The sequence below is a fragment of the Nyctereutes procyonoides genome, unplaced genomic scaffold, assembly GCF_905146905.1.
Source record: "Nyctereutes procyonoides isolate TBG_1078 unplaced genomic scaffold, NYPRO_anot_genome, whole genome shotgun sequence".
Taxonomy (NCBI): Eukaryota; Metazoa; Chordata; class Mammalia; order Carnivora; family Canidae; genus Nyctereutes; species Nyctereutes procyonoides.
This window is the reverse complement of record NW_026575146.1, coordinates 76,609,231-76,636,420: the sequence shown is the minus strand read 5'-3', so window position 1 is coordinate 76,636,420 and position 27,190 is coordinate 76,609,231. Positions and strand designations below refer to the sequence as shown.

General features: G+C 54.7%; 2 protein-coding genes across 2 annotated transcripts in view; both read left to right on the top strand.

The window, feature by feature from the left end:
• CLPTM1 (CLPTM1 regulator of GABA type A receptor forward trafficking) overlaps positions 1-19,237 on the top strand; it is a 28,585-nt gene extending 9,348 nt beyond the window's left edge. Inside the window, exons 3-14 of the mRNA XM_055311517.1 lie at positions 3,630-3,753; positions 5,098-5,256; positions 7,588-7,705; positions 11,897-11,982; positions 12,845-12,965; positions 13,516-13,760; positions 14,448-14,541; positions 16,585-16,775; positions 17,041-17,136; positions 17,456-17,591; positions 18,151-18,318; positions 18,486-19,237. Coding sequence (XP_055167492.1) covers positions 3,630-3,753; positions 5,098-5,256; positions 7,588-7,705; positions 11,897-11,982; positions 12,845-12,965; positions 13,516-13,760; positions 14,448-14,541; positions 16,585-16,775; positions 17,041-17,136; positions 17,456-17,591; positions 18,151-18,318; positions 18,486-18,784 — 1,837 coding nt within the window. The 3' untranslated portion in view covers positions 18,785-19,237. The remainder of the gene's footprint in view (positions 1-3,629; positions 3,754-5,097; positions 5,257-7,587; positions 7,706-11,896; positions 11,983-12,844; positions 12,966-13,515; positions 13,761-14,447; positions 14,542-16,584; positions 16,776-17,040; positions 17,137-17,455; positions 17,592-18,150; positions 18,319-18,485) is intronic.
• A 4,239-nt stretch (positions 19,238-23,476) lies between these two features.
• The window catches only part of RELB (RELB proto-oncogene, NF-kB subunit), a 29,427-nt gene continuing 25,713 nt past the window's right edge, over positions 23,477-27,190 (top strand). The window contains exons 1-2 of the mRNA XM_055311058.1: positions 23,477-23,708; positions 24,567-24,608. Coding sequence (XP_055167033.1) covers positions 23,654-23,708; positions 24,567-24,608 — 97 coding nt within the window. The 5' untranslated portion in view covers positions 23,477-23,653. The remainder of the gene's footprint in view (positions 23,709-24,566; positions 24,609-27,190) is intronic.

Genomic DNA, 27,190 nt, shown 5'->3' with positions numbered 1-27,190 from the left:
GGGGGGGAAAAAGCCCACAATCCCAGAAGCAGTCAGCAGTCATATTTTGGTGTGGGACAGGCCCACCTGCCTGATGTCCTCCAACAGTGTCACCCAGGATGTGGAGAGAAGCTGTGTAGGAAAGAGATTCCTTGCTGTTCTGCCCAGACTCTTCCCTATGGAGCCTCTGTTCCCTCACTCCTCTGTTCCTTTCTTCCCTGCCCTTCCCCACCGTGTCCAGGAAAGACTTGGAATTTTCTTACCTTAGTTTCTTTTTCTCTTGCTCCAAGCAGCTCTGGATAAAGATTATTTTTATCTTTCCCTTCACTTTTACATAAGAGCAGCCTACTTTGCACAGTTCTGCACCTTGATTTTTTTTTTCATTAACAATATATCTTAGAAATCTTTCCGCATCAGTACATAAGGGCACTTCCTTCAAATAGACATTTTTCATAGAGTCCCAGCTTAGGCTCATTTCCTTCCTTAGAACCAGACAGCACCAAACATCAGCCTGACTGGGTGCCTGGAAACCATCCCATCTGGCATTCTGGAAGTGGGGTTTGGGGTTGGTTCTCAGGGGCCTGTGAACTCTCCAAAGCTTCAGATAGATGGTGTGAGAATGGCCTTTTTCTGAGGAGAGGGGGTGGAATCTGGTTCTCAACACCTCTTTGCATTTTACCAGTGGTTACCTGGTGTGCCGGATGGGATGATTACTGGGTGGGAGGGTTTTCATTATGTCTTTTCATCTGTTTAACATTTTTCTGAGCCCGTGAACATAGGGTCCCTAGGTGGGGTGGGAGAGAAGATTGAATGTCTCCTTTATTTGCTTATTAGTGCAGGAGGTAGAAAAGTATCAGGTGAGGGCCAGTCCCCCCTAGGCCTGTCCATAGGCTAGGGCTTCCTGGCCTGGGGTGTGTGGATGGAGGGGTGTGGCCATGTGCCCTCTGAGAGGATCCACAGAGCTGTGTGTGTACAGGTACACATAGGTATTATTCAGGGGACCAGGGATCTGGAATCCTAAAATATGTCTAGTCAACTCAGCCTCGTTTCATACCCAGGGACCCAGCAGCCCAGAGTGGGTGGGACTCCTGCAGGCCACACTGAGCTAGGGCAGAGCTGCCAATGGGCGTCCTTGCTCCCGCACTCTCCCTTGGCATATTTACTCAAATGGGAGCCTCTCTTGGGAGGTGGAGGGGTCCCCCGAGATTACCAGTTCCAGACCTTCCTCAGCCATGTGCGTCGGGGACATCTTGAGGAGGCAGCAGATGGCTCAGCTGGCCCATGACCCCTGAGACCCCAGACCTCAGGGTTCCATAGCTCCTACAGGCAGAGACAAGTCCCTGTGCCTGATCCTGCCCTGCAGTGTGGTTTGGGGCCCACCTACACTAGAATTCCCTTGTAGTGTTTTTCCATTCCAAAGAGTTTGCCTTTTTCCTATGATGAAACTAATAATAGCTAACACTTCTAAAGTACTTACTGAGTGTATACCATTCTAGATAATGTATATTTATCATGGGTGCATATGTGTATGCACTTAGATACAGATATATATCCATGCATTTGATGATTATAAACAACCCTATGAGGTAGGTAGTGTCATCATCCCTATTCTAACTGTTGAGAAAACAGGTCTGGAGAGGGTAAGAGGTTAAGAGTCTTGCCTGTGGTTACACAGGTGGTGAGAGTCAGAGCTGGGCTTCAGATCCAGGTATTGCAGCTTAGAGGCTGAGCATTTAATCTCTGCTATGTTGCTTTTCATATCTGTAATTAGTAAATACTTGTCTCATTTAATAATTACACAGTAGCATGTGTCTGAGAGACCTGAATTAACATAATAGAAGTTTTTGATTTTTCTCATGTGCTATTCTGGACTTAGACCAGAATTCTACAGTCTTCTGCAACCCAGATTCCTTCCTGCATTTTGTTCCACTGTCACTACATTTTGCCCCTTATCTGCATAGCCTAGGATGGCTGCTGAAGATCCAGCCATCGCATCTGCATTCTAGGAGGGAAGAAGAAATCAAGGAGGCATCCTGTGTCTCTTTAAGGACACATCCAAAGCCCAGCACAATACACAGTGTTTACATTTTATTGGCCAAGACGTCACCCTGTGTCCACTCCTAGTGAGGCTGGAATTACTGTCTTTATTCTGGGTAGCCAAGGGGTCCAGCTAAAATTTAGTTTTCCTTTTGAGAAAAAAGGGGAAGATGGATCTTGGGAAACATCTAGCAACCTGCTACAGTTTTGTTTGGGGGCTTTTCTTTTGTTCATTAAAAAGCAAGAAAGAAGTTAAAAAAGAAAAGCCTAAAGAAGAAAGTAAAAACCACTGAAGGATAACCATCATTCATCATTACCATATGATCCTTTTACATGTTGACTCATATAAATGCTGGGTTTTGTTTGTTGTTGTTTTTTTAAGTAAGCTCTATGCCCAGTGTGGAGCCTGAACTCAGGAGCCCGAGATCAAGAATCACATACTCCACCCACTGAGCCAGCCAGGCACTCCTGGGTTTTTTTTTTTTTTTCAGAATTTTTTAAGGCAGTATTGTGTTTTGCAGTTTATTGTTTTTGCTTACCTGTACACCTTCTCCCTCAAACCAGGAAATCCGTTTGAAAGTCTGATGTGTATCATTTCATATCTTTTTCTGTTTTTATATCAGTGTAAAGGTGCAGATGCACGGTTTGGAGGGTATTTGGGTGGGTATGTTTTTGTTTTAAGATTTTATTTTTTTTTAAGATTTTATTTATTTATTCATGAGAGACACAGAGAAAGACAGAGGCAGAGACGCAGGCAGAGGGAGAAGTAGGCTCCATGCAGGGAGCCTGACGTGGGACTCTATCCCGGGTCTTCAGGATCACACCCTGAGCTGAAAGCGGTGCTAAACCGCTGAGCCACCTGGGCTGCCCTAAAACTAGTATTGATATGTTCTTAGTATATTCATTTTTACTAAGTTTTTCCAAGTTGTTTCCAACCACAGTGCTGGTCTGAATAGCCTAGGCCAATATTGCTACAAATTGGGACTAATCCTTTACTTCCTGCCTGCTTCTCAAGTGTTCAATTGATTGGAAGTTCTAAAATGTTGCTCTCAAGGATGCCTGGGTGGCTCAGTGGTTAAGCGTGTCTGCCTTTGGCTCAGGGCATGATCCTGGAATACCAGGATTGAGTCCCACGTCGGGCTCCCTGCAGGGAGCCTGCTTCTCCCTCTGCCTGTGTCTCTGCCCCTTTCTGTGTCTCATGAATAAATAAATAAAATCCTTTAAAAAATAAATAAAATGTTGCTTTCAAAGGTGCTGTGCCTCTAAAATGCTGAGATTCCAGATTCTTTGACTTTGAGATTCCAGGGGCCTGGGATATCAGGTTTCCTGCGTCCCAGGTTAGAAGGCCCATGCCCTGCAGCCCTGTGGCCACTAGGGGTTTTTGGAGGCCTCACGGGGCGGGGTTGTCTACATGGAAATGGGGGCAGCACCCCGGACATGGCCTCTGGGGGCCTCTGGTCTTCCCACACCAGTGACTGCCTGCTTAGGGGCCCTCCCTACTTGGTCAGCAGCACTGGGTCATGCCCCACACGTGCTATCAGAAGGAGGTTGGGTGGGCCCACATCGGGAAGGAAAGGCTTGGGATTCACTGTGTGCCCTGCTTGCCTCCTCAGGATCTTCATCATCTGGGTCGTCAGCAGCTGGTTCCGCCGAGGGCCGGCCCCACAGGACCAGGCAGGCCCCGGAGGAGCCCCGCGCGTCGCCAGCCGCAACCTGTTCCCCAAAGACACTTTAATGGTAACTGCCAGCATAGAGGCCAGACTCGGGAGACAGCCGTGTAGGGGAGGCTGTGAGGGAGTGACATAGGCAGTCAGGACAGACAGGTCCTTCATTGCCATCAGCTGGCCACAGGTCTGGACTTGAGGGACTCCAGCTCCATTCTCAGCCGATGGAGCCTGTATCACTTAAACAACACCCATAAGGAAAAAGTAAATTATTTGGGTTTTGTGGGGGAAGAGGGGCATCAGAGATTTCCCTCCTTGTTTATAAACTGTTTTAAGTGCCCAGCCCTGGGATGTGAGTGAGATAGGGGTGGGGGTGCGGGGTGGGGCACCAGTAAAAAAAATAATAATAATAAAAAAATAAAAACTGTTTTAACAGGGTCCTGATGTAATGTATTTCAAAAGTATGTTCAGGCCTTAAAAGTTGCAAAGGGAGAAGAAAAAAAATTGCAAAAGGAGGTGTGCAGGGACGGGAAGGGATGAGGTTGGGGAGAGAGAGCGGGGAGCTGAGCAGAGGCAGCTGCCGAGAGTGAGAAGAGGGAGGTGTTTGTGTCCCATGGGGTCCCAAGGGGCTGAGGCTCGGCGTTCGGGAACCCCTGCAAGAAGGGCCCAGACCCCAGTAATGGAGACTTCTCCCACCTTTCACTTCTCCGCAGCTCTGGGAACCCCGATTGCGTAGAATTCCAGGGTAGCGGGTGGTCACCACTGCTTGGAGCTGCTCTGTCATTGGGCCTTAAGGGCTCTGTTCAGAGATGGCCACGGGGACTGGAGAAGGGAGGGCACTCTCTGAGGCCCGGCTTCTCCATTTGCCCTGTGTTTGCAGGAGTCTGCTCACCCTCTCGCAGCTCTCCACAGCTCTCCACTGTGCTCTAGCCATGAGCCTGTAGAGCTCTGAAGGAAGCTCTTTCTACAGGAAGGGGTCAGATAATTCAAGGAGACTTGAGACTTGATCCCTTCTGACCCCAAATTCTAACTTTTTTTTTTTTTTTTAAAGTAAAAACATGGGAGTTGAACTCCCTTAGTTGCATGCCCTACTGCCTGAGCCCATCAGGCCGGCCCCAAATTCCAATTGGCAGGCCAGCCCTTCTTCAGTTGTGGGTTTGTTTCTTGTTTTTTTGCTTTTTTTTTTTTCCCTCATGGACATAACAGACTCAGACCAGGACAGATGCAGAGGGTTTGAGAAAGGAGAAAATTTATTCCACCGGCAGGTATTCTTTACTAGCCCTGTGTCCGCTCCCTCCATGAAATCATTCACATGAGCGTGCCGACCACTGCCACGGCTCTCAGGCTGCTCTTTATCCATTGTCCTTCAGAGGCTGTCTGCAGCAGCCCTGAGCTCTACCCTCCCCTCTCCTCGCAGAACCTGCACGTGTACATCTCAGAGCATGAGCACTTTACAGACTTCAATGCCACATCAGCACTCTTCTGGGAGCAGCATGACCTCGTATATGGTGACTGGACCAGTGGCGAGAACTCAGATGGCTGCTACGAACACTTCGCTGAGCTGGACATTCCGCAGGTGGGTTTAACTCCTGGCTTCTGGCTCCAGGGATGCACTTCTCACACTGAGAGGCCTTTCCTTGAACCAACTCCCAGCCCTGCAAACCTGAGTTGGGGCTCCCAGCCCGGTGCTGCCTGTGGTTCACATGCCCTATGACCATAGGGAGGCCCTGGAGGTCTCTGGGCCTTGGCTTCCCCATCTGAAAGGTGTGAATAGGGTTGGAATTGGCCTTGGATCCTTCCAGCTATCTCCAGGGTTGTGTAAACCTGTGCTTTAAACCCAGGAAAAATTAATAACCAACCTTCGGGGGATGTCAGGCGGCTGGGTTTGTAGTAGTAGTTAATACTGATGAAGCACTTACTATGCATAGGGCACCAAGCTAGGCTGACTGGTGGGAGCCTACCCATGAAGTGGCAGCTATCCTTTCCATTTGACTGACTGATAAGGAAACAGAGGTACAGAGAGCTTGGGGGACCTACAAGTTCAGACATTGTGAGAGATTGGAATTCAGGCTATCTGTCTTTGGACTCTCACAGCCCCAGGCTCAAATCCTGCCTCCTCCAGGAAGCCTTCCTTGACACTCAGGCTTGGGCAGTGGGCCATCTCTGGGCTTCTGCATCCAAGCCTGTGCACAATGGGTTGTCAGTCCCGGGGCTGGTGTAGTCACCGCTGTGTGCCCAGCTCTGCCCAGCATGAGGCCAATACATCAGCCCATACACACATTAGTGAATATGATGAATCAGTGAATCAGTGGGTGTTGATATTTCTTTGGGCTCCCTTCTCATTCATTTCTCCCCAGCCTGTCTTCTCCTCAGCCCCTGGTGGGGAAAGGGCTTGTCTGCTCTGTGTGCCTGGAAGCAGTCTGGGCACCATCTTTATGAGGCAGGTGGGATAACTGTGCAGGGGCCAGCTCCACCAAGATTTCCAGCCCAGCCCCCAGAACCCTCCCTGAGACGCCATCCCAGGAAGGCTGGGGGTGGGGGATGTGGCAAGTTGGATGGTGAGAGCCATTCCCAAGCATGCCAATCTAAGCCTCCTTCCCAGCTTTGGGGTGGGAGGTGGCCCAGTTGTGCCTGATTTTAATTTACTGTTTGTATTTCCCACACAGGGCCACAGGGGAAACCCCAAGTTTGGTCAGGAGCAAAGGAGCTTGTTGGGGTAGCAGAGCCCAGCTGGAGCTTTCCCTGGGGTTTCCACTGGAGAAGAAAGGCAGGCAGGGGAAACATCTTAGGATTGGCTCCTTGGGATGTTGGTGGGCTGTGGGTTAAAGGGGTGGTCTCCAACTGCGTGTACCCGATGTACCCTGTCCTGGGTGATTTAGGGAAGCTGAGTATATGAGTTAGATCAAGGGAGCGGGTAGAGTGTGGGCTTGAGATTGGCCAGTTTGCATATGAAAGGTGTGTTCAAAGGTAGGTGAGTTGTCTTTAGGAATGAGTAGCCCTGGAAGGGGCAGTCTCTCCCTAACCAGCTAAGGACCCTCCCCACCTGAAGATGTTAAAACAGTAAAAATACATAAAATATGATTAACGCAAAGGTGGGTTTAAAAGGCAGGGAAGTGAGGGGGACACGGTGTGACTGAGGCAATCTGTTGTGTCTCGAGCTCAGACAGAGGCCTCACATTGGCCATCCCCCCAACCCAGGGCCTCAGGCAAGTGGCCGCCCTCTTGGGTTTCCTCGTCTGTAACAGGTGGGAGTGAGAGTAGTTCCCATCCTGGGGAGACAGGAGGTGACAGACAGGCACAGGCAGCGCGGAGGACACAGATGGTACGAGGCAGAGCTGCACAGGAGCCCACAGACTGGGTTCAGATCCACTTATTCACCACATGTTACACAATCTCTCCATGTGAGGCCCAGCTGCGGCATCTGAAAGATGGGAGCTGTAATAGCACGGAAAGCATAAGGTTTATGTGGTTAGCTAGACAACTGAGAACCCCCTGGATTCAGTGCTTACCGTTTGCGGTGCCCGGAGCAGGGTCTGGGGCTCATTGTTTTACTGTTGACTGGGTTAGAACTGCTGGCGTTACTGAGCTCCTCCTGTGTGCCCAAGTGGCAGTGCTGGGTGCCTTCAGATAATCTTTCCACTGCTGTGCGTTCAGTGCTGGTTATCTGCATGGTGAGGGCAGACCTGAGGCCCAGCGAGGCGGAGCCTGGGGGTCCCACAGCCCAGATGTGCTGTAGCTGGGACTCGTATCTGAGCAGCTCTGATGTGAGCTGTCTGCTCTCCAACCGTCAGCCCCTCTGCCCACCCAAGCACTCGGTAATGGGAACCTGGGGGTGGTGAAGCTCCTGGGCCAGGTGCCACGAGGGAGTTCGGCATGTCCTTTTTTTCCCTATTGGCTTGCCTTGCAGAGTGTCCAACAGAATGGCTCCATCTACATCCACGTCTACTTCACCAAGAGTGGCTTCCACCCAGACCCCCGGCAGAAGGCCCTCTACCGCCGGCTCGCCACAGTCCACATGTCACGGAGTAAGCACTCCCGCTGTGTGGTCGACCCCCAGTGCCAGGTCCCCGAGGGTAGGCAGGCAGCCCAGGCCCAGGGAGGCTGGGATCGAGCACCCCCCACCCCCAACCTCTGCCTCTGTGGACACCTGTGAGCAGATAGGAGCAGAGTCAAAGAGCAGGCAGAGAAAGGGACTTTTGAAAGGCAGGGGACAGTGTTTATAGAAGGGCGGGGCCGGCTTGTGCACACTGCCCCGCCTGGTCAAAGGAAATGCTTGAGAACAATCTGTGAACTAACAACAGAAGGAGTGAGGTTGTGGGGGGTGGGAGGGGGGGTGGGGGGCAGGAGGACCTCTGGCCTTTGCTTCATCCACTATGATGTCTGTGAGTACATCTGTGTTACCCCCTTGCATGCAAACGGGTGCTGCACAAATGTGCTACCCTTTGGGGGATTTTATGGGGAGGTGCCTGGCTCCCCAGCCGCCTGTGTGGAGGATCCTATGTGAGTGTGCTGTGAGGGCCACGCAGCCGGATGAGGTACCCCATTCTCATTCTGGCTGGCCACCCAGCTCTCATTGGCTGCCAACCAGTAGAATCCCAACTGCGAGAACAAACCCCAGGGACGGTGAGTGACCCCGAGAAGCCCGGGGTCAGGGCGAGCCACTTGGACTTCTGACATGGCCCAGTAGCGACCAGGGGTTTTCTCCACCTGGAGCGTCGTCTTCAATTTCATCTCTTCTTGCACACACGTGGTTCAGAATTCAAGTCATCTAACAAGACCGTGCAAGTCCTCAGGCTCCTGCTCACCTCTCTCTTGCTCCCTGTTCCCACTCCCCACAGCCAGCTAGCTGCCTTCAAGCTCCTGTAGCTGTTTCTCGAAGCTCCCCTAAACCAGGCGATACTGCAGTTTCTTGGTTTTTCTGTTTGGGTCATTTTCTCTGGACTTCCTACTCTGGAAGAGAAAGGCCCAACACAGGACTAAGATTTTGAGATTAATAATCAGTGTTTAGGTGCTTTTGAGTATATGGCTTTATTTGCATTGGAGCCACATGGTGAACATAGTTTTTTTTCCCCTTCCTGTCCAACTTCTCGTTTTGTATGAGGTTAATCGTGGCTGTGGCCTTTTGCTCCCTCTTGGTGTCTTTGTCCTTGAGTCTGCTGTCTCCCGATTGGCAGCCCTGGGAATCTCTCGCCATATTTGAGTTTCAGCAGATCTAGAAACTCCCTCAGAAAGAATCCCACGCTCTTCTCGCGATTCTCGTGTGCCCACCTCACTTTTATTTCATCGTGCCTGGAGATTTAGTTCAGATCCCTTGGCTGTTTCTGTGCAGGGCAATAATAGGTATGCTTCTACTTGTGTGGGTTAGGCCTTTCCTAACTTTTGGGGGGACAAAAATATCCCAAAGGATGATGATATTTTCATCATTGCCCGTAGTGGGCCACACAAAGAGTTGGCGACCCTGTCTGAGCCTCCACGACCGATTTGGAAAAGTCCCTTCATGCGTGCTGAGCTCTGCTCTGTGAGTGTGTCTGTGGAATGTGATCCGTGGGATGTTCTGCCCGGCTGGCTTCTGTCAGCAGGATCTGGTGCAGGCAGAGGCAAGCAAAGGGAGTGGGGCTGGCCAGGGTAGTCTCCACAGTTGGGGTCCGTGAGCTTTATCAGGGGTCCGGGTTAAACGTGGCTGAAGCCTCAGAGGTTACCTTGAACGTGACCCAGGAGAGCGGTTGCTCCCTCATCCCAGTTGCCCCTGATCAACACCAGCATTCTTTTCTGTGGTTCTGCCTTTGGTGAACGTGATCTGTATCAATGCGTGGGTTAAGGTCATGTCCATGGTCAGTGTGACACATGTTGGGGTGGTCGACAAAATCTGCAGCCCGTGGACCTGAAAAGCCCAGTAGGATCCTCCAGACCTCCCTCCCCAGTCTCACAGCTGGGACCCCTTGGAGCAGGGACTTGAAGGGCCTCAGAGCTGGCCACACACCAAGTCCAGAGGGAAGAATGAGAGTGTGGGATCAGAGAAGCCCCCTCTCTCCCCGAAAGGCTCTAGTCACTGCCTAGAGCAGCACAGTCCCATAGATATAGCACTAGCCACCAAAGTCCTTTATGCTTCCTAGTGGTCACGTCAGTGTTAGCGATAATTTTATTGAAGTCAACGTGTTGTAATTTCAACATGTGATCCATGTAAAAAAAAATAGCGAGATATTTTATATTCTTCTTTGCGTTAGGTTTTCAAGTCCAGTGTGTATTTTGCACTCACAATAGATCTTGGTTCAGACCAGCCACATTGTCAGTGTCCATAGCCTCACGTGCCCAGGGACTGGACTGGCTGGTGCAGTTCTAGAAGCTGTAACTCCAAGAAAAGGGGACTCTTCTCCCCCACAGAAGCCAGGTCCATCCCATGTTATAATCCAGTCTGAATGCCACCAAGTTGTAGAAGGTTCTCCACCTGAGCCAAAGCCTCTCTCCTCCTGGGGTTGGGCTGGGCACAGCCACTCCCTTTCCTGGACAGCCTCTCCCAAGTGTGGAACAGCAGCAGAGCACGTCCCCCTGGAAGCTTTCCTCTAGGATGCCCACCCTCGGGTATTGCCTGTTCTCCCTGGACCTCGGGGCAAGGACTCAAATAACTACCATGATAGAAGCTGGGGGTGCCGTTCATGTTAACAGGAAGAGCAGCAGGTCCTGGATGGAAACCAAAAGCCAATTCCCAGAAGCATTTTTGAGCTTGAGCTCATCCATAGACTCCAAAAGCCCTGAGCCCTGGTTCTGAGTGGGTGGGAGGGATCTGGGCCCTGTGGTTTGTGGAAGTGTGATGGTCAGGGATTCTATCTGGCTGTGCTCTGGAGAGCAGAGCTACTTCACAGTGGTCCTGCCAAGAAGAGGTGGCACTTTGAACCCCATTCTCCAGAGGAGGGACTGAAGCCTAGGGAAGTGATGTAGCTCTCATCAGTGTCCCTTGGGGAGATAGAGCCAGGATGTGACCCCAGAGCCCCTGCTCTTGGCCAGCTCTCTTTCCCATTTCCCCATCTCTCCCTTCCACAGGGGCAGGATGGAGAAGTCACAAGAGGGGCAGGCTGTGGTTTGTCTTAGCATAAAGAAGACCTAAAAAGTACCAGGCTGGGGTGGGTGAGGGGCAATGGGGTATAAGCAAGCACCAGCCTCTTTTTTCTGGCAAGTCTTGGCAGTCTTCTGGGCAGGGCGACAGGGAGCCTGTAGCTTACCTGGTCTCCAAAAGAGGAAGTGTGGTCCACTCCAGACTGGGGATTCACAGCCCCAAAATATTTCTCACATTGGTGGCTCAGGCCTTCTCCAGAATTGTCCGCAGCCTGCCCATCAATGTTCGTGTGTTCTACTAGTTGTCAGTCCTGGGATTCTCAGTCTAGAGGAGGTGGACAGCAGACACACCAACCAATGGGCAGGCGAACTTGGGGCCGGGATAAAAAGTGGTGGGGGTGATAGAAACGGTGAGGAAGACGGCAGGACAGGCTCCTGGAGTGGGGTGGGCAGGGAAGCTGGTAGAAGAGGAGCATTTCAGCAGAGACTGGAAGGCTATGAAGGAGCCAACCAGGAAGGTTCCTGCCACGGTGGATGCATATCAGGGAGATGGTGCAGCACCTCCAAAGGCCCAGCGTTGGCAGATTTGGGGAGAGAGGAGTGAGGTACACAAAGGCAGGAGGTCAGTGGGGTCGTGGTGAGTGTTGCAAGAGCCCTGCTCAGGGGTTGGGAGCCTTCTGGGCTTCTGGAGCAGCAGGACATGAGCAGATACTCGGTTTAAAAGAATTGCTGTTGCCTCGTGGAGAGAACGTCACGGGGGCAAGAGCGGCCACCAGGAGTCCAGTGAGGACTGTGGCCATCAGGAGGGGGACATTTGTGGCTGGCCTGGTGTGGGGTCCCGGAGAGGTGGGAGGAGTGGTTGGATGCAAGGCTCGAGCCGGAGGGGCATCCCTGGAACTGCTGACAGGATGAATGGAGCAATTTCTGGAGAAGGAAGACTCCCAAGTTTTTGCCTGGGGTGGTTTGGCAGATGTTGGTGTCACTGCAAAGATGGGGAGGTAGACAGGATTAGGTTTGAGAAGGCAGTTCAGGCTTTCTGGCTCCCGTGTAACCCGTTGTGGGGTCAAGAGTGCAGCTAGGAGACCAGCGAGTGGCTGTTGGCGGGCAGAGGTCTGGTGTTTGGTGCCAGCAGGTCTCATGTCCACCCTCTCCCCACTACCCAACAGTGATCAACAAATACAAGCGGCGGCGATTTCAGAAAACCAAGAACCTGTTGACAGGAGAGACAGAAGCCGATCCAGAAATGATCAAGGTGAACATGAGCGGAGCTGTCAGCCCTTGAGGGAGTGTCTGGGCCCTTCCCAGCCCCCTGAACTCCCCTCTGGCACTACCAGTGAGCCACTGTAGCGGCTTGGTGAGGCTGCCTCACCTCTCTGAGCCTCTGTTTCCTCTCTGGAAACCGGGTGAGGAATCAGAGCTACCTGTCAGGATGGGGAGGATTCCAGGCAAGGGTGTAGTAGCCAGCCCCTATGGAGCAGGCGCTCTGCACACCACACACGCACGCACTTAGATGCTCCGCATCAGAGGATCCTGTCGAGAGGATCCTGTCACTATTCCCATTTGTAGACAAGGAGACTTGCCCCAGGATTCACACCCAGGCAGCCAGGCCCCAGAATCCAGGCTCAGCCTGACACAGAGTCAACAGCTGATAATGTGACTCTAGCAGGAATATTCTCTGGCAGGCTGGGGTGTTTAACCAGTGGTGAGCACCAAGAGCTTTCCTTTCTCCACAAGGAAGAGAGGGACGGGGGCGGGAGGCAAAGGAGGGATAGGAGGATGATCCCCAAGTGTGGAGGCTGAGAGTGGGCCTCACATCCATGTTGTTATGAGGCCAGGCTTTGCAGCCTGGCATTATGACCCCAACCACACCCTCATGCCTCAGTTTCCTGCTCTGTTAGGTGGCTGGGGAGGGGGGATCCAGGGCAGTGAATCAGGAGGAGGGAAGACTCTGTAAAGGCTGGCATGGGGGGTCATCTGGGGTAAGCCCTTGGCCAGTGGTCACTATGGTAGTTGCTCTTCTGCTGTCTCAAATGTCACGGAAGCCCTCAGAAGGAAGCAGGCAGGTGCCTCCGAGGCCTACCTCTCCAACCCCATCTCACCCCATCTTCCCTCAGAGGGCCGAGGACTATGGTCCCGTGGAGGTCATCTCCCACTGGCACCCCAACATCACCATCAATATTGTGGACGACCACACGCCGTGGGTGAAGGGCAGTGTGCCTCCTCCTCTGGACCAGTGTGAGCCCCCAGCCCCCTTGAGCCCCAGCCCCAGCTGTTTTCCTTGTCTCCCGGGCCCCAGCTCCCTGAGAGATCTGACTGGGATCTGACCACTCAGGCTCCGTCCCTGCCTCCCCCAGCACTCCTGTTTCCTTCCTATACCTCCTGGTGATCCCAGCACTGACCACCTGTGTGCCCAAACCAGTCTTCTGGCAAGTGTCATCAACCCATGAGTTGTGGCCAACTTTGGAAGTCAGGATGGCATCGCTTAAAAACCCAGATTTCTGACTTCTTTTATAAAACCCTGATATATGGTAATCGCAGGCAGCTGTGGGTTGGGGCTGAGCCACAGATGTCCCCTTCAGGTGAGGCCTGCCCAGCCCTTTCTACCCTGTCCAGCTCCTCGTGTAGCCGAGAAGTGTACCCCATTCCCTGGTCTCTGTCAGAGGTCCCTTTAGGCATCTGAATCTGCCACCTTTGTTATTGGAGGCCCAAGGGATCTCCCCACCCTCTGGGGTGCCGGCGGCCCGCAGCCCAGGCTGAGCAGTGACCCTGCCCCACATGCCCGCAGATGTGAAGTTTGATGCTGTGAGTGGTGACTACTACCCCATCATCTACTTCAATGACTACTGGAACCTGCAGAAAGACTACTACCCCATCAATGAGAGCCTGGCCAGCCTGCCGCTCCGCGTCTCCTTCTGCCCACTCTCGCTCTGGCGCTGGCAGCTCTACGCCGCCCAGAGCACCAAGTCGCCCTGGAACTTCCTGGGTGACGAACTATATGAGCAGTCAGACGAGGAGCAGGACTCGGTGAAGGTGAGGCAGGATGGGGGTTTTCCACCACGTTCTTGGACTGCAGGAGGGGAAGGGGAAGTGGGCCCACTAGCAGCTTGGGGACCTCCAGCCCCAGCTCCCTACCCAGTTTCACAACCTCCCGGGCCCCATCCCTGCAGCAGGCCCTGGCTGGCTCTGGGGGTCCTGCTCCGAGGCTTCTGTGGGCCTCCTTGTTATCCTGTCACAGTTTTTCTGTCGGCTCAGCCAGGCCTTTTCGGGTCTGGACCTACACCCTGGCCCCTGTGACAGCCTGGCTCCCTGACCCTGGGCTCCGACTGTGTCTCTGCTTCCTCTCACTGCATCCTTGGAAATCTGCCTTTGTTTCCACCTTTCTTTTGGCCTGCGTTCATGACCTGGAGACTTGGCTGTGCCTCCCTGGGCTTGTCTTCAGTGTTGAGTTTCCAGTCCTCACCCCAAACTGTCCCTTCATCTGTCTCAGTCACCCTGCTTCTCGCCCCATTGCTGTCCCTCTACCCCCCACCCATCTGTGCATCCTGACTCTCCTGTTGGCCGACGTACTCTCTCCTTCCCTGGGGCACCCCCCAGGGCTCAGGTCCTCTGGGGTCCAGGGGAAGGAGAGCAGGGCCGGCTGATAAAGGTGCTGCCGTGGTCCCCACTGGGCAAGGGCACAGCCGTGCTTACAGGACTTGCCCCCACCCCCACCCCCAGGTTGCACTCCTAGAGACCAACCCCTACCTGCTGGCGCTCACCATCATCGTGTCCATCGTCCACAGTGTCTTTGAGTTCCTGGCCTTCAAGAACGGTAGGGTGGGACCCTGGGGCCTATGGGAGGTTATGGGGAGCTGGGGATAGGAGGGGGTGTGGCAGGGGTAGGGCCTATCCCTTCCCTATTTCCCTCCTTCCCCATAGGTTCTCCCTCTACATGGGATGTCTCAGCTCTGCTCTCCAGAGACCCGAGGAGCTGGGGAGGGTAATGGCCCCAAAACTCCCAGCCCAGAAACTCCCGTCCAGCGGGTGTGGTGCTGGGGAAGAAGCTGGCCTGCTGCTTCGGCAGAGGCCGGGATGGTACCACCAGGAAGCAGGGCCGGGGAACTCCAGGCTGGAATCAGGGAAGCCCCAGAACTGCTCCTGCTGCCCTGCACAGCAGGCTTTTTGTTGGGGGAGGCCCCCTGAGGCTGAGTGGATGGGGCCTACCTGAGTGGGAAGGCGACAGCCCTGTCGCCAGAAGGCCCCTAGTTCCAAAGGCCAGCAGTGCTGATGGCCAGCGTTTGAGGGGGTGCTGGCCAAGTGCCAGGCACTGTTGTTAGCACCCTCATTGATTAGCTTATTGAGTCCCCACAGCTCCAGCCCCATGAGGAAGCCTATCATTACCTCCGTGCTTATAGGTGAGGAAGTGGAGGCTCAGGGAGGTTAAGTAACTTGCCCACAGTCACGCAGCTCTCAAGTGACAGAGCCAGGATTTGGACCCAGGCGGGGGATCCAACACCCACTTTCATCCCCTAGGCTGTGTGAGCCACTCCTTCCTTTCTTCCCTAGAGAGGCCACCGTCTGAGGGAGGCTGGCTGCTCTACAGCTTGTGCAAGCAGCAGTGCTAACGGGTATTATTAAGACAACGCTGCCACGATTGAGTGTTACCTTATAGGAGTTAATAACATCTAAATTGGATAGTAGGTGGTGGCAACCACCACCAGTAGGGAGGGAGGTCCCTAGCTGTGCTGTCCGGAGCGCTCACGGTACCTGGCCACATTCAGGCTCACAGACTTCCTGCTCGCTTCCAACTGGGGCGTCTACTGTCCCTCTTCCTCACAAGAAAGGAGGGTACAGAGGGTCTGGTCACTCACCCACAGTGACCAAGGTGGGACATGGGCCGTGAGCTCCTTTACACTCCCTGCTTGTTGTCTCCCTGGTCTGAGGCAGGACTCAGATCTATCCGCCTCCAGTGGAAGTCCATCTCCTGATACGTTCTTCGCAGTCAGGACTGGGTTGGGGGGCGTTTTATGAGTGTCCCCCTCGGGTCTTCTCAGGCCCTAATGGTCTGATGGGGGGTGGGACAAGCCTGCTGAGTGTGCCAGAGCTCTGGAATAGGAATCCAGGTGGGTGCAGAGCCTCACCACCAATGCAGAGGCAACTCTGTGTGACCCTGAGCCTGGCTTCACTTCTGTGGGCAGGTAACGTGGTGGGTCACTTCCTGTGGCTGCAGGCGTTAGTGCTATTACCCACTTTGGCCCATGAGAGACCAGGGTGCAAAGAGGGGCTGCCTGGCCCGGTGGGTAGGGGTCCATCAGGGACACTTGGAAGGAGCTCTGGTTGGGGACCAGAGCCAGGCCCTTGTCTGCACGTGTCTGAGGTCCTTCAGGGTTTCAGGGTGGTGGGCTGAAGGAGCTGGTCTCGAAGTGCATGTCGCAGAGCCTCCTGCCCAGGGGAGGCAGCATGGCACCAGGTGGACAGCATAGGTCTGGTGTCATGTAGACCTGGCTCCCGTCCAGGGTAGGCTGTATGGCCTGAGGAGTGGGGCTTCCCTGACCAGCCCTAGCACCTGGTGTGTGGTGAGCACCAGGACATGGCAGTGATCACTGTCACCATCATTGCCACCCTGTGCCCCACAGGGCGGGCGGTCCTGCCTTTCTGCTGCTCTGCGTGGTGCCCATGAGGCAGAGACTCTTCGTGGGATGGGAGGGTGTAGGCACCCCTCTGCCTTGGCAGACCCAACGCCACTGTGGCACATTGGGGTAGGGTGAAGGGTATGAGGAGGATGGGTTGTGGGTAGCCTTGCACACCGATGCAGAGCCAGTGGGAGCTGCAGGAGGGACTCTACAGTCTCTCAGTATCCCCCACCTTTGTGCAGATATCCAGTTCTGGAACAGCCGGCAGTCTCTGGAGGGCCTGTCTGTGCGCTCTGTCTTCTTCGGCGTCTTTCAGTCTTTCGTGGTCCTTCTCTATATCCTGGACAACGAGACAAATTTCGTGGTCCAGGTCAGCGTCTTCATCGGGGTCCTCATCGACCTCTGGAAGATCACCAAGGTCATGGATGTCCGGGTAAGGCCAGGCCACTGTGCGGACCTAGGTGCTGCCCGGGTTGGGATGGGGGTTGTCTGCCCCAGCCGGCCCCTGGAGCTGGCCCCTGGGGGTTTCCTAATGCCTGTTGCGCTCCCAGGACCAAGGGGATTTTTGCACCAGGGGATTTCTTGGGTCACACGTGGGGCAGGGGAACTGGGAACAGTGAGGAAGGGCAGGGGCCAGAGCTGGCCTGGGGGTGGGAGCCAGTGTGGCAGCCAACCACGGCCTCCCTCCCTGTCTGCAGCTGGACCGGGAGCAGAAGGTGGCGGGGCTCTTCCCCCGCCCGACCTTCAAAGACAAGTCCACGTACATCGAGTCCTCGACCAAAGTGTATGATGATGTGAGTGTCCCCCAAGTGGGCCCCTGGGAGGCTCTCCAAGCACCCATGCTCTCCGGGAGCAGGAGATGGGCAGCGGGTGGGGTCCAGGCCCTCTGCCTGCTGACGAGGGGCCCATCCGTTCTTTATGGCCTGTGTCACACCCTCCAGGGTTCCGCGCCTGCCACGTATGCTTCCTCTCCAAGCCCGGCTTTCCCAGGGCCACCTGGAAATTCCCCTGGCCTGGCCTGCCAGACCAGGTGTGGGGGGGGTGAGGGTGGGGAGCAGGGGTGCCAGGTGGGGCCCAAGCAGCTGGGTGCCAGCCCCACCCTGTGCCCTACAGATGGCGTTCCGGTACCTGTCATGGATCCTTTTCCCGCTCCTGGGCTGCTACGCTGTCTACAGCCTCCTGTACCTGGAGCACAAGGGCTGGTACTCCTGGGTGCTCAGCATGCTATATGGCTTCCTACTGACCTTTGGTGAGCAGGCCCCTGCCATGCTCGGCACCCCTACTTGGGGCAGACTCAGCACATGTTCCTGGGTCCCGTGCTGGGCCATGTAGGGCACCAGCAGCGGTCCAATCAGCCTGGCCCTGCCCTCCTGATGCTCGTGGTCCAGTGTGGGAGAGACTCACCCCCAGACAGGGACAACCCAGGGTGGGTGGAGGTGGCCTGTCAGGACCCTCAAAGGGGTGCCTGGTCCAGTCTTGGGGTCAGAGAGGACTTCCAGGAGGCCCGTGCTCAGTGTGGTTCAGTCCTGGTCCTCAGGGGCCCCTTCCGAGTAAATAAGCAGATAGACGAGTCACGGCACATGGCAAGTGCCATGAGGGGCTGAAGTTAAGGGGGTTGGGGGGACCTCTCTCAGGAGATGGTGTGTAAACTGAGCACTGAAAGATGCCTAGGGGCGGGGTGGGGTGGGGGGAGCAGCGAGGGGACCAGAGTGGCTGGAGAAGAGTGAGGAGAGAGCAGAAGTGCTGTCAGGTCAAGGGTCAGGGCACCCCTTCCTCTGCTCATGGGGGTCCTTCTGTCATCACTGCAGGCTTCATCACCATGACCCCCCAGCTCTTCATCAACTACAAGCTCAAGTCTGTGGCCCACCTGCCCTGGCGCATGCTCACTTACAAGGCCCTCAACACCTTCATCGATGACCTGTTTGCCTTTGTCATCAAGATGCCTGTCATGTACCGGATCGGCTGCCTGCGGGACGGTGAGGTCCAGTGGCCGGGAGGGAGGCTGGGCAGGAGGCTGCTGCCACAGCCAGATACAGCGAGGGTCTTGGCCCGAGGGAGGTGCCACGGCGCTGGCCTACGGGCTCAGTCTAGGGGTGCCAGATGGGCCTGTTCCCCTTACACTGCCCCCCTCCCCCACCCCCAGATGTGGTCTTCTTCATCTACCTCTACCAACGGTGGATCTATCGCGTCGACCCCACGCGGGTGAATGAGTTTGGCATGAGTGGCGAGGCCCCGACAGCAGCCGCCCCTGTGGCCGAGGCCCCAACAGCAGCAGGGGCCCTCCCACCCCCACCCGCCCCAGTCCCTGCCACAACCACAGCCGCAGCCGCCAGGGAGGAGGCCTCCACACCCCTGCCTGCCAAGCCCACCCAGGGGGCCAGCTCTGCCACCGAGCCCCAGGAAGCCCCTCCAAAGCCAGCAGAGGACAAGAAAAGGGATTAGCCGCCCCTGGTCCTCCTCTTCCGCTCCGGCACCTGGTGACCACCACCCCTGCTGCCCCGGCCCCCTTGCCTCCCCTTCCTGTCGCTCTTTCCCTGGACAGATGGGGCCAGGGCGGCAGGAGGCCCCCCGTTGGGGCAGAGCCCAGTATGTGTTGTGGGGGCCGGGGCAGGCCAGGGCACATTGTTTGTGGAGGCGCCGTCTGTCCATATGTTCCTCTGTGTTTCTAGCCATCTCGCCCTGCCAGCCCAGCACTATTGGGAATCATGGTGAAGCCGATGTGGCGCTGCCGGGGTGGGGGGCCAGGCGGGGGAGCGGCTGGGGCCCCTCTGTGGGATGCCCCCAGCCATCCATCATCTTGTCCCTTGTCCCCCAGCCACGCCCCTCCTCCCAAACCACCACCCTTTAACACAGTCTGGATTTAATAAATTCATATGGGTGTTTAACTTAAACTCAGCAATCCCCCCCTTGTGCCTGCCTTCCTCCACCACCTGGAGGGTAGCTTTACTGGGGTGCGGGTGGCTCTCATGGGTCTGTGAGAAAGACCCGCACGTTGCAGGACACAGTCAAGTGGGTCTCACAGACAGGCCTCTTCCTCCACTTTCTCCCCCTCCTAGCAGCCCTCCGAGGGGCTTCTGTAACTGTCCCCATTTCACAGATGGGAAGCTGTTTGCTGTGACTATATTGTACCTGTGTTCTTACCACAAGGCTGCTTCGACTGTGCCCACTGGCTGTCTCCTGGCCTCACGCTGCCAGGCAGGGCAGCAGCACAGGCCTGCCTCCTGAGTCCTGCCCACTGTCCTTAGAAGTTCCCATCAGACTAACTTGTTTAACGGTCCCCACACCCTGGACACACCACCTCACTTCTCTGGGCCTATGAGCTCTCCGACTAGGGTTGTGGTAGGGGTATGGGGGTGAATCCTTGCTCAGAGTGGTATGCCTGGCTGTAGTGCTGTGTAGCTGTTGAGTGACAGCATCCTCAGGGTTGCCTGCCCTGAGGACCCAGCCAAGATCTTAGAACGTGTGTCTCCCCAAGTACTTGGGTTCTAGGACTGTTGACCCACCTTTATAGACAAGGGCATGGGTCTCTGGGTGTCCCTGTGCTCCGAGGGGCTGGGACCCTACATTTCCAGGTTTACTGTTTTGGGAGGTGGCCTCATTGAAACTGTAGGGAGAGGAAGCCCCAGGGCTGAGGACCACACCAGGCTCCACCTGCCACCCTGCCCTGCAGAGCCAGGCAGGGAATCCATGAGGTCCCAGGAGATGTTGGCACCCTCAGAGCCCCCTGTGTACACATATGGGACAGCAGGCTCCTCTTCTCGGACAGCCACGGACCTGCTCCACTCCCTCTCCTGCCCTATCTCATTTCATAGTTGCCAGTGCCCTGGGAGAAAGCCTGGGCTCCCCTGCAGGGCTTTTGTCTCAAAACTCTGGAAACCAATGAGGCTCTCAGGCCACCTGGACTCACTGGCCTCCCCCCTACAGGCACACGCCCAAGATTTTGGCAAGGCCCATCAGCTGTAAACAACCCCCCCCCCCCATTTACTCAGGAGTCACCTCTTCACTTCCCCTGAGGCTACCTGGTCCAGGCTGTTTGTTCCCTGTTTTCCTGTCCTGTCCCCCTCCCTTTCGCTCAGCAGCCAGGGGGTTTTCTAAAGCGCAAACCTGACCCTACTGGTCTGTGCTCAGAATCTCCGATGGTTCCTGTTACCCTTGGGAGAAGAGCCCAGGCCCCTACCTAATGAGCGAGACCTTGAGGGGATGGGACTTGACCCCCACAGCCTGATGCATCTTCCCTGCTTTAACTTGCCATGATCTCTTACCTTCTGGCTATAGACCCTGCTTTTCCCTTCCCTGGGACATGCCCTTAGACACACAACTTCTGTCTTACCCTGTGCATCCTCCACATTGCAGTTCCAATGTCTCTTCCTCCAGGAAGTCCTCCCTGGCCACCTGATCTGGGGCCTCCAGTTCCCTGGGCTCTCACACCCCTGATCTGGGACTTCCAGTTCCTAGCTCTCACACCCACTATGGGTCATCACTGCCTGGAGACAGGTTATTCACTGGACCAAGCCTTGTGAAGACAGAGCCAGCGCTGTCTTGCTCACTGGTTTGTGCTCCAGGAATGTTTGCTGAGCATATGTTTGTGCGCTCCTGACTTTCGCAGACCCAGACACATCAGAAGTGGGGACCTTGATGGGGCTTGCATTAACACACTGGGAGGGAAACTGACATGCAATAAATCCACGAATTTTTCCTGAGCCCCTCCCCTGCACATTGCCCTGAGCTGGGGGGCTTCTGTTTATTTTTATTTTTTTGTTTTTGTTTATTATTTTTTGTGTATTTTTTTATTGGAGTTCTATTTGCCAACATATAGTATAACATAGCAGAGACCAAGAAAGCCCCAGGCCTGCCCTCAAGGGGCTCGGAGCCAAGCAGAAGCCCTGAGTGCTGAGGACTTCTTACCTATCCTAGCTATTCACCTAATACAGTTGTGAGGCCCAACGTTTGCAAGGGACAAGAGGACATCAGGTGGGCTCCTGGTCATGTTGCAGGAGCCACAATTCGATGTTCCTTATCATGAGCCAAACTCATGTCTCAGGGTTGTTTGTAGTTTGCTTCATCTATTAAACATATGTAACTCAATGTCCCCTATCACCTTACAGGCCAGCTTTTTCCCATCCTGTCCAATTCTTCTCTAGTGGTCACCCCAGCCTTCTTGTTCCCTGAACATGCCATATGTGTTCCTACCCCGGGGTCTTTGCACTTGCTGTTCCCTGTGCCTTGCACACTTCCCTGGATAGCCACATAGATCTTTCATCATTTCAACTCTGCTCCATTTCATCTCAGGCCTTCCCTGAACATCCTCACCCAAACAGTGCCCTCCAAACCCAATCCATATATCCTGCTTTATTCTGTAATGCCACCATCACCACCAGACATATAAATATTTGTGTCTCTTTTTCCACCTGTCTCCTCTGCCTTGGATTTCAGTTCCATGTGATGGCAGGGGCTTTTGTTGGGTTCCCTGGTTTTGGAACAGGGCCCAGCACATGCAAGAGCTATATGCAAGTGTCAACTATTTTTAGTATCTTAATCCTCACAACTATCATAAGACCCATTTTACAGATGAGGAAACCGAGGCTCTGAGAGATGAAGTCAGTTGCCTGAGGTCAGACGGCTGGTAAGTAGGAGACCTACGATTTGAACCCAGACAGCCTGATTCTGGACCCTCCCATCATAACTTCTCTTGCAATACTCTTGTTGAATGCAGACTAGAGCCTGCAGGCCAAATCCCGCTTTTTCTAGTATTTGTGTGATTTTTACATGTTTAAGTGGTTGAAAAAAAGAATCTCAAGAGTAAGATTTCACTTCACATGAAAATTATACAAAATCCAGATTTCATTGTCCACAAAATAATGTTTTATTGGAACACGGCCATGCTCTGTTTCCATGCTGCCTTTGACCGCTTTTTGTGGAAAAAGTTTGCTTGATATTTCACTCTCCGGCAGTAGCTCTCCAGCTTAAGCTTGAGCTATCCGCATCACCTGAAGGGCCGAGGGCCACACTTTGAGACTGCTGCTGCACATGATTCTGCTTCCTACAAGCAGGCACCAGGCCTGATATGGTGAGTGCTGTGACCTGATGCCCAGTGCGGACCCTGGCACACAGCAGGTGCTCAATGAGTGTATGTTGAATGAATCAATACATCCGTGTGGGTCATGGAGAAAAGAGGTGGAATTTTTACAGCTGCAGACACAGGATGCCAAACCTTGGCTCTGTGATCTGAGAGTGCTGGGTATCCAAGTTAGGACCTGATGGTCAACTAGTCATTCTCAGGGATAGTGAAGGCCTAGGAATGTGACCTCACCAAAGGGCTGCCCTGCTTTGCACCTCAATCTCCTCCTCTCTGCAATAATCCTAATTTGACACAGGTGCAAACTGGGAGGCATCTGTGAGGCGCCCTGGTGAGAGCCCTTTGCTCAGGGGCCCTGCCTACCGCTCAGCATGTATACTGGGGGCTCCATCGTTAACACTGGCACACTGAGTTATGGAACCCTCGAGCTGAAAGTCTTCTGGGCTATTAGGAAATTACGTGCGGCAGTGGGGCAGGAATAAAACATCCATTCACTCAAACATTGGACATCTACCGTGCTCCAAGGGCTGTTCCAAGCTCTAGGGTTAGAGCAAGGAACAAAACAGACAAATCCTAAAACTGGTATTCTAGCCATAAACTTTTAAGTATCTCCAATCCCAATTTACAGTTAAAGAAACTGAAGCATAGGGAGACTGGTTTTCCTAAAGATCATTACTACCAATGGCAGCGGAGCCCTGACAACCTCCTGATCCGCAGCTTCCCTTACAGCCAGAGAACAGCAGGTTCAGCTACCGCTGGTGGACCTGGGGGGGGCGGGTCTCAATTTCCAGACTTGCTCCATGGGTAGGACGTGAGTGGCCCTAAGCAAGCCTCAGTTGTCTCCGCCAGAGCAATGGGCAGCAGCGCGGGTCCAGCCCCTCGCGTGCGCCCGGCCTCCTCTTCCCGGCCGGCCCCACCCCCGCAACCACGTGACGCGTGGGGGTTTTCCCGTTCCCCTAGCGTGACGTCATGACGGGGTGCGGGCCAATGGGCGCGCAGGCCGGCGGCGCCGGGGAATTCCGCCGCCCCGCCCCCGCCCGCCGCCCGCCCGGCCCGGCCCGGCGCCCCCCGCAGCCCCGGGCGCCGCGCGTCCAGCCCGGCCTGCGGCCCCAGCCCCTGCGCCGCTCGTCCGACCCGCGATCGTCCTCGGGACCGTGCCTCCTGGCCGCCCGGCCTGCCGGCGTGTGTTTTGATCTGCGCGGGCCTCCGGGCCGTCCGTCCCCACTGGTCGCGCCATGCCGAGCCGCCGCGTCGCCAGACCGTCCGCTGCGCCGGAGCTGGGGGCCTTGGGTAAGCGGGACTCGGGTTCAGGAGAGGAGTCTGGGGAGGGACTGGAGATGCGGGGGCTCGGGGGGTCCCGGAGTAGTCTGCGGGTTCCTACAGGAGCCTAGGGGTTTGGGGGGGCGAGGCTGAGGGTCCCAGGGAAACTGTATTAGAGGGAAGGAAGGAGGCAGAGGATAGTGACGGGGTCCAGCCCAAGGTAAGAGGGAGGCGTCCCACTACAGAGTGAGAAGGGGGCGGGGCCTGACCCTGAGGCAAAGGGGGAGGCGGGGCCCGACTCCGAGAAGGAGGGGCGGGGCCTGACTCCGAGGGGGCGGAGTGGGAGCCGCTCCTGCGGGGGTGTGGGCGTGGCCAGACTCGGAGTCGGAGCTGAGGGTCCTGGCTCACCGAGGGGGGCGGGGCCTGACTCTGAGAGCGAGATGGGGGCGGAGCCTAACTCCAAGAAGGAAGCGAGGGGCGACTCCGAGTAAGGGGGAGGGGCCTGACTCTGGCAGGGAAAAGGGGGAGGGCTTGTTCCGAAAAAAGAAGGGCGGGGCCTGACTCTGAGAAGAAAGAGGGGCGGGGGCTTGGTTCAGGAGCCAAGTGGCAGGGTCTGGGGGAGAAGGAGACGGCCTGACGCTGAAAAAGTGAAGGGGTAGGGTCGACCCTGGGAGAAAGGACGGGCGCGGGCTTTCCTAAGTGAAGCCGAGAAGGGCTCCTCCAGACCCGACCCTGGGTGTGACGCAGGGTGGGGAGGATGAGTTGGGGCAGGGAAGCAAGGCCAGACCCTGCGGGCGTTCAGGGTGAGGGGGCCCGACCCGAAGGCGCGGGGTCCGGCCCTCCCGCGGCGTCTCCGTCCCCTCCTGAGACATGCCTCCCTCCCCGCAGGGTCCACGGACCTCTCCTCGCTCGCCGTTTCCAGGACCACGGGTGAGCAGCCCTCCACAGTTCCGGCCCACCCGCGCGCTCGGGTGGGGGGGGAGGGTCCTGTGGAGGCGGCTTTGGGCACGCCCCTGTGTGGGGTGTCGCGCAGGTCCGCCTCAGCTGCCCTCTAACCGCCTGTGCTGGTCCCCGCTGGTTGAGACGGGGGCCCAGGGGTCCCTACCTCCCGGGGGGTTAGGAGCTGGACAGGTAACACTAACCACGTAGCACCCTCTAAGAGGAGTCCTCTTGGGAGCTTGGCCACGGTAGTGCAGAGGGTAATAATGACATGCCGGTGCCACCACCCCCTCACTGTGTGAATGCCTGCACATCACTTCCTCTCTCTGGGCCTCAGTATTCCTCATCTGTACGATGGACATAGTATCAGTGCCTCCCTTTGCCAGAGGATTGAGAGGATTCAATACAGGCAGGCTTTCAAAGCAGTGTCTGGCACACAGTAAAGTCACAGTAAGTGTTAACTGTTGTTAGCTGGTTTTATTATTATCATCGCTATTATCAGACAGCCTGTAACAGTGGTTCTTAGACCTTTGTGTGCATCGGAGTCACCCAGGGAGCTTGTTAAAGTAGATTGTTGAGGCCTCCCTTTAGAGTTTCTGATTCAGTAGGTCTAGGATCGGCCCAAAGAGTTCTCATTTTTAGCAAGTTCCCAAAAGATGCTGAGAACCACTAGTCTGGAAGGTCCCTCAGCCACTGCCGTCCAAAATTCAGTGCTGCCCAAGAAATTGCAGAATCATGGCTAAATGACAACATCCTCTCTCTCTTCTAAATCTGCTGGGATTTGGAGGGCAGGGACTGAGTCCTGTTACTGTGAAGACTCGGTGGCCCCGGTGGACTGGGGCTGGGCCTCTGTCTAGAGGTAGAGGCTGTGGTGGAGGAGGCTCTGTGGATTCTCTAACAGGTCTGAGAGTTTGGACAATGGTGCAAGGTGGGGCATGGCGTTGGAGACAGGTACTGCCCAAGCACTAGTTCTGGGCAGGAACAAGGCTGAGGTTTTTTTCTGGCCCAAGATCTTTGGTTTCAGTTGAGGGTAATTTGTGATGTCATCTCTTCAATAAATATTTATTGAGTGCCTGTTCTGTACCTCGTCCTGTGCTGGGCAGTGCTGGGGACTCAGCCGTGACTGAGGCAGCCCTGACTGTGCCCTCATGGGTTCCCTACCTAGATGTGGAGGCAGGCACGTATGCGATAAATTAAATGTGGATTATAAAACATGATAAAGCCTCTGTAGAAGTCTTGGGGTCATTGATACCTAACAACAGGGCAAGAATGGGAGAACTAATGCTGTGACAAGGCATTCATTCTGACGGGCTCATTCCCTCTCCCTCGTTCTGATGGGCTAGACACATACTGGGCCCCATCTATACACTATACATGTGTATAGATGTGTCCCCTATTCTGAGGTTCTCACAGTTTACAGGAGGAGACAGGTAAGAGTCACTTAACATAAAGTCCTGTCAAATTCTAATCAGTGCTGTGAAAATGATAAAACAAAGGCACATAACCACGAGCGACTGGAGCTATCTTAGGGACCAGGAGGCTATTTTCGATAAAGTGGTCAGGGAAGACCTATCTAATAGGTGACATTTGAGCAAGGACCTGAAGGAGGAGGAGGAAGCCATGCAAAGAACTGGAGGAAGAGCATTTCAGCAGAGAGCAGACTGTGCTAAGGCCCTGAGGCAGGAGAGACAGCTAGTTTTCTGTTCCGATGCAGCCCATCCTGGCTGTCCGTGGATGGTGGGAGTTTGGGGTGGGATGGAGTGTTATTTGTGTTGAGCCCTAAATAAGGAGAAGTTCCCAATGTTTGTTGGCTGAAAGAGGATTTTTTTTTCAGATTTATTTATTTATTTGAGAGTCAGAGAGTGCACAGAGGGAAGGGCAGAGGGAGAGGAGAGAGAGAATCCTCTAGCAGACTCCCCACTGAGCATGGAGCCGATGTGGGCTCTATCCCAGGACCTCAGAATCATGATCTGAGCCAAAATCAAGAGTTGGCGACTCAACCAACTGAGCCACCCAGGTGCCCCCAAAAGGGGATTTTTATATAATAATGCTATAGCTAAGCTTTATGGAAGGGCTAGGGTGGTCAGGCACAGTAGTAAGCAATTACCTGTGTAATTCTGAATCTTCATGTTCACACCTGAGTAAAGAGCTCTGACCTCATTTTATAGGGAAGGACTCAGAGAGGTTGAGAGACTTGCCCAAGGCTACACAGTCAGTGAGTGACAGGGAGGATTCTAACCAACATCTGTGTGATCCTACACTCCATTCTCTAAAAGCAGGTCTGCCAACCTCTTCCTTTTATAGACAGGGGAACTGATGTCTAGAGAGGGAAAGTGGGTTGGTTACCCAAGTCCATAAAATAAGATCACCCAACACTTTATCCAAGAGCAGCAGCTGCATTTTTTTTAATTTTTTTATTTTTTATTTATGATAGTCACAGAGAGAGAGAGAGAGAGAGAGAGGCAGAGACATAGGCAGAGAGAGAAGCAGGCTCCATGCACCGGGAGCCTGATGTGGGATTCGATCCCGGGTCTCCAGGATCGCGCCCTGGGCCAAAGGCAGGCGCCAAACCG